Source organism: Littorina saxatilis, linkage group LG16 (assembly GCF_037325665.1).
Source record: "Littorina saxatilis isolate snail1 linkage group LG16, US_GU_Lsax_2.0, whole genome shotgun sequence".
NCBI classification, from domain to species: Eukaryota; Metazoa; Mollusca; class Gastropoda; order Littorinimorpha; family Littorinidae; genus Littorina; species Littorina saxatilis.
In genome coordinates, this window is record NC_090260.1 from 19,195,959 (window position 1) to 19,201,441 (window position 5,483).

At 42.4% G+C, this 5,483-nt stretch overlaps 1 protein-coding gene across 4 annotated transcripts in view; it reads left to right on the top strand.

The window, feature by feature from the left end:
• LOC138951464 (paired amphipathic helix protein Sin3a-like) overlaps positions 1-4,939 on the top strand; it is a 76,670-nt gene extending 71,731 nt beyond the window's left edge. For all 4 annotated transcript variants that reach the window (XM_070323059.1, XM_070323062.1, XM_070323060.1 and 1 more), the window contains one exon: positions 330-4,939. In XM_070323059.1, coding sequence (XP_070179160.1) covers positions 330-593 — 264 coding nt within the window. In that variant the 3' untranslated portion in view covers positions 594-4,939. The remainder of the gene's footprint in view (positions 1-329) is intronic.
• The last annotated feature ends 544 nt before the right edge of the window (positions 4,940-5,483 follow it).

The following is a 5,483-nucleotide window of genomic DNA, read 5'->3' on the forward strand; positions in this document are numbered from 1 at the left end:
CAAATGGACGCATATATGCGTCATATCATTGCATGTGGAGGGTGTATCGTGGATCTGCGTTTAAGAGCTTGAGCGGACGGAATTGGCACTCAGGGGAGACCTAAAAAAAAAAATTGGAGAAAATGGGAGGAAATCTGGTCTTACAAAGGAGGGAGTCTTACAATGGGGATAAATTTAATGATGTTACGACATGAACAGAAAAATCACAAAAATTATGCTCTAAAGTTCTTACTAGTGAAAACTAATCTATTATCTTTCGTGTGTTTATGTGAACAGATAAACAATGACTAGAAGATTAATTTGGAACTTTGTGTTGTTTTCATGTGCAGGTGGACAACCCCAACAAGCCCCCCTACTACCCCTTCCATCGTTACCGGGTGAAGCGTCGCACTCCTAGCCCCGCCCCCATCACCACCTCCACCCCCACCCCCTCCATCGTTTCCTCCACCTCCCCTTCCTCCATCTCTTCCCTTCCCCAATCCGCCCCTGCCCCCTCTGTCCTTCCTCTTCCCCTTGACCTTCAGCCTGGCGGCCGACCTTCATCACGACCTTCGTCTCGACCTTCATCGCGACCTTCAACCCCGGCAGAGTGAAGATGTGTGGTGGTTGTTGAACAGATTGTAGCGACAAGACTGAACTGTGAAGGAATTGTAGAGTGACCTTATGTGGATGTGTTGAACAGATTGTAGCGACAAGACTGAACTGTGAAGGAATTGTTGAGATACGTTATGTGGATGTGTTGAACAGATTGTAGCGACAAGACTGAACTGTGAAGGAATTGTAGAGTGACCTTATGTGGATGTGTTGAACAGATTGTAGCGACAAGACTGAACTGTGAAGGAATTGTTGAGTGACCTTATGTGGATGTGTGAAGAAGTTTGTTTGTGGAGAGCGGAACGTGCAAGAAAAGAAAACGGTGGGACTGCCAAGAAAACCAGGAGTTCTGGGGACAGTGGAACCCTCCTTTAAAGACCTCCAAACATTTGAGAAAATCAGGTCTTCAAAGGGAGGGAATCTTAAAATGTACAGAGCTTATGAACAGACAATGTGAAAAAAGCAAGGTCTTAAAATACCGGCACGGTTGGCCTAGTGGTAAGGCGTCCGCCCCGTGATCGGGAGGTCGTGGGTTCGAACCCCGGCCGGGTCATACCTAAGACTTTAAAATTGGCAATCTAGTGGCTGCTCCGCCTGGCGTCTAGCATTATGGGGTTAGTGCTAGGACTGGTTGGTCCGGTGTCAGAATAATGTGACTGGGTGAGACATGAAGCCTGTGCTGCGACTTCTGTCTTGTGTGTGGCGCACGTTATATGTCAAAGCAGCACCGCCCTGATATGGCCCTTCGTGGTCGGCTGGGCGTTAAGCAAACAAACAAACAAAAAGGTCTTAAAAGGCGGGTTTCACTGTATCCGTGGATGTGTTTCACGCCTTTGTGTTTGCTGGAGACTGTTACGTCTCTGCAACTATTGACTAGAGTAGAAGATTGGTTGGCCGCTGTCAGCGTGAGTTCGTCCCCACGTTCGGCGAGAGATTTATTTCTCAGAGTCAACTTTGTGTGCAGACTCTCCTCGGTGTCCGAACACCCCCCGTGTGTACACGCAAGCACAAGACCAAGTGCGCACGAAAAAGATCCTGTAATCCATGTCAGAGTTCGGTGGGTTATAGAAACACGAAAATACCCAGCATGCTTCCTTCGAAAACGACGTATGGTTGCCTAAATGGCTGGGTAAAAAATGGTCATACACGCTAAAAACACGAGTGTACGTGGGAGTTTCAGCCCACAAACGCAGAAGAAGAAGAAGAAGACTAGGGGAGAAGATTGGTTGGGTCAGGTTGCTGTAGACTGTTACGTCTCTGCAACCATTGACTAGAGTAGAAGATTGGTTAGGAAATGTGTATTTCTTATTTGTGTCCTTTGCTAGTATGGGGGCTGTGTTGGATTTAGATATTCACCGACGCCTTTGCTATTATTATGATTTTGTTGTTGTTGTAATGATGACTCTCAACTTCTCATGCTAACCTATCTTCCCGATCTGCTACCACACCCCCTCCCCTTCCCCCCTCCCCTTCTGTGTTTGTGTCGGTTTTAGTATTTTTTTGAAACTTTTTTTCTTTTTTTTCTTTTTCTGTCTTTCTTTTTTTGCAATAAACCATTCCCTCATTATATGCATGCAACCTTTTTAGTAGCATGAGAGCCACTAAGGCGCTTGACCTGGTTCGTTCCACTGACGCTGCACATTGTCTGGGATATGGTGAAGTAAACTTATTCTTCTTATTTTGTACTTGACTCGTACATGTTCAGGATCCCCCCGCGGGTTAGGGGGAAGAATTTACCCAATGCTCCCCAGCATGTCGTAAGAGGTGACTAACGGATTGTTTCTCCTTTTACCCTTGTTAAGTGTTTCTTGTTTAGAATATAGTCAATGTTTGTAAAGATTTTAGTCAAGCAGTATGTAAGAAATGTTAAGTCCTTTGTACTGGAAACTTGCATTCTCCCAGTAAGGTCATATATTGTACTACGTTGCAAGCCCCTGGAGCAATTTTTTGATTAGTGCTTTTGTGAACAAGAAACAATTAACAAGTGGCTCTATCCCATCTCCCCCCTTTCCACGTCGCGATATAACCTTCGTGGTTGAAAATGACGTTAAACACCAAATAAAGAAAAGAAAGATGTTCAGGGTGTATGTTTTGTCTTCACACGTGTTTAGCGCACGTTGAGATTTCAGTTTAGTTCGAAGGAAGATCATTACAATGTGTAACACTGTGTTGTTTGCATAAACCTTGTGTTTGTAAGTTATTGTGTGTAATGCTGCATTTTGTACGTGTCATTGTCATCTGGTCATTGTTAATCTTACTGAGTGTTTAGTTTCTTACGCAAAGTGAGTGCACTGTTTAAGTTTTGTCTGATGCAACCTCATCTTGAGATAGTTCAGAATTTTGTCGTTTGTAAAGACTTGATAGTATGCCGCTGTGCTCATTTCAGTTTGAAGGATTTACCCCCTGCGGGTTAGGGGGAAGAATTTACCCGATGCTCCCCAGCATGTCGTGAGAGGCGACTAGCGGATTCTGTTTCTCCTTTTACCCTTGTTGGGTGTTTCTTGTATAGAATATGGTCAATGTTTGTAAAGATTTTAGTCAAGCGGTGTGTGGGAGGTGTTCAGTCCTTTGTACTGGAAACTTGCATTCTTCCAGTGGGGTGATATATTGTACTACGTTGCAGGCCCCTGGAGCAATGTTTTGATTGGTGCTTTTGTGAACAAGAAACAATTAACAAGTGGCTCTATCCCATCTCCCCCCCTTTCCCCGTCGCGATATAACCTTCGTGGTTGAAAACGACGTTAAACACCAAATAAAGAAAGAAAGTTTGAAGGATTTAGATAACATCATTGTTGACTCACATGCGAAGCAAAAGTGAGTCTATGTACTCACCCGAGTCGTCCGTCCGTCCGTCCGTCCGTCCGTCCGTCCGGACGTCCGGACGTCCGGACGTCCGTCCGTCCGGAAAACTTTAACGTTGGATATTTCTTGGACACTATTCAGTCTATCAGTACCAAATTTGGCAAGATGGTGTATGATGACAAGGCCCCAAAAAACATACATAGCATCTTGACCTTGCTTCAAGGTCAAGGTCGCAGGGGCCATAAATGTTGCCTAAAAAACAGCTATTTTTCACATTTTTCCCATTTTCTCTGAAGTTTTTGAGATTGAATACCTCACCTACATATGATATATAGGGCAAAGTAAGCCCCATCTTTTGATACCAGTTTGGTTTACCTTGCTTCAAGGTCAAGGTCACAGGAGCTCTTCAAAGTTGGATTGTATACATATTTTGAAGTGACCTTGACCCTGAACTATGGAAGATAACTGTTTCAAACTTAAAAATTATGTGGGGCACATGTTATGCTTTCATCATGAGACACATTTGGTCACATATGATCAAGGTCAAGGTCACTTTGACCCTTATGAAATGTGACCAAAATAAGGTAGTGAACCACTAAAAGTGACCATATCTCATGGTAGAAAGAGCCAATAAGCACCATTGTACTTCCTATGTCTTGAATTAACAGCTTTGTGTTGCATGACCTTGGATGACCTTGACCTTGGGTCAAGGTCACATGTATTTTGGTAGGAAAAATGTGTAAAGCAGTTCTTAGTGTATGATGTCATTGCTAGGTTTAGTTACCCTAAAGGTCGAGGTCAAGCATGTGAGTCGTATGGGCTTTGCCCTTCTTGTTTTTCCTTTGTTCTGAATAGGAAAGCTCTGTCTTTTTTCAATGCTTTGAAATAAGTTGGGCTTTTACCAGGATTACAGTTATGGGTCAAAATGCATTTAGATCTAAAGAGGATAATGTGCACTGATTTATTTGTAAGACAATTCAAAATGTTTGTTTGCACTGTTTCTATCAAGAGAAACATCTTTTTGCTTTCCGAGACTTTTCTTTTGTTTCCTCATCTTCTTCTGTGTCATTGTCTTCTTCTTCTCCTGCAGCGTTCTACGTCTTCTTCTTCTGCAGCGTTCAGCGTCTTCTTCTTCTTCTTCGTTAACTTATGCAACAGCCTGCAAAATAGTGCATCTGAAATAAACATCTGATTTATGCTTGACAGTTTCAGCTCCACCAAAATGTTGACAGTGTCAGATCTGTGGCATGTCTGAGAGCAAAATAATCTGCTGTCAATACATTTTAGTACCACCCCTTCTGCAACCCAACCCCCTTAACCCCCCTTCCCATCCCACCCCCCCCCCCTCCTCCACAACCACCCTTACACCCCCCTCCCCACCCCTTTCCTTTTGTACATGCTAGGCATAGGATTTGACCAGGTTTTGTGTAAAAACAACTCGTATGCAGTGATATTATGCATTATTTTAATCTTTCATTTCCTGTGTACCCTTGTTGTCATTCTCTTGCACCATTTTCATCGTGTATTTTATTGACATTAGGCCCCCCCCAAAAAAAGGTCTGTTTACGGTAACATAGGCCAAAAAAATAGGGTCGGTAGGTAGGGATTTTTTTTTTTTTTCCCCCCCCAAAAAACATTTTTACGTTATATTTTTTAATTTTTTTTGTGTGCCCCAAATGCCAAAAAAAAGTCTAGGGTCGCGTGAAAAAAATAGGGTCGGTCGGGTTACCCTAAACAGACTATTTTTTTTTGTTGGCCTTATGCGTATTCCCTTTATTTTCACTATCATGAACAATTTTTGTCATGTAGTTTATTTTCATGGTATCGTTTCGTCATCTTTTCATTATGTTATATTTGTCTCTTTTGGTTTTCATACCCGTGCCGCCATTACGTATTTTTATCATGAATTCTTATTTTTTGTTTTGCTGGTTTCTACAGAACATGTTCTCACACCAGTGTTGTATATTTCCAGGTCAAATATCTTTTTGTAAAATTTTTTTTTTTTTTTTTCAACACCATTATCATTATGCGTTGAATGACTGTATGTTGCTGTCAAAAACTCACATTGAGGTTATTAAGAAAAAAAG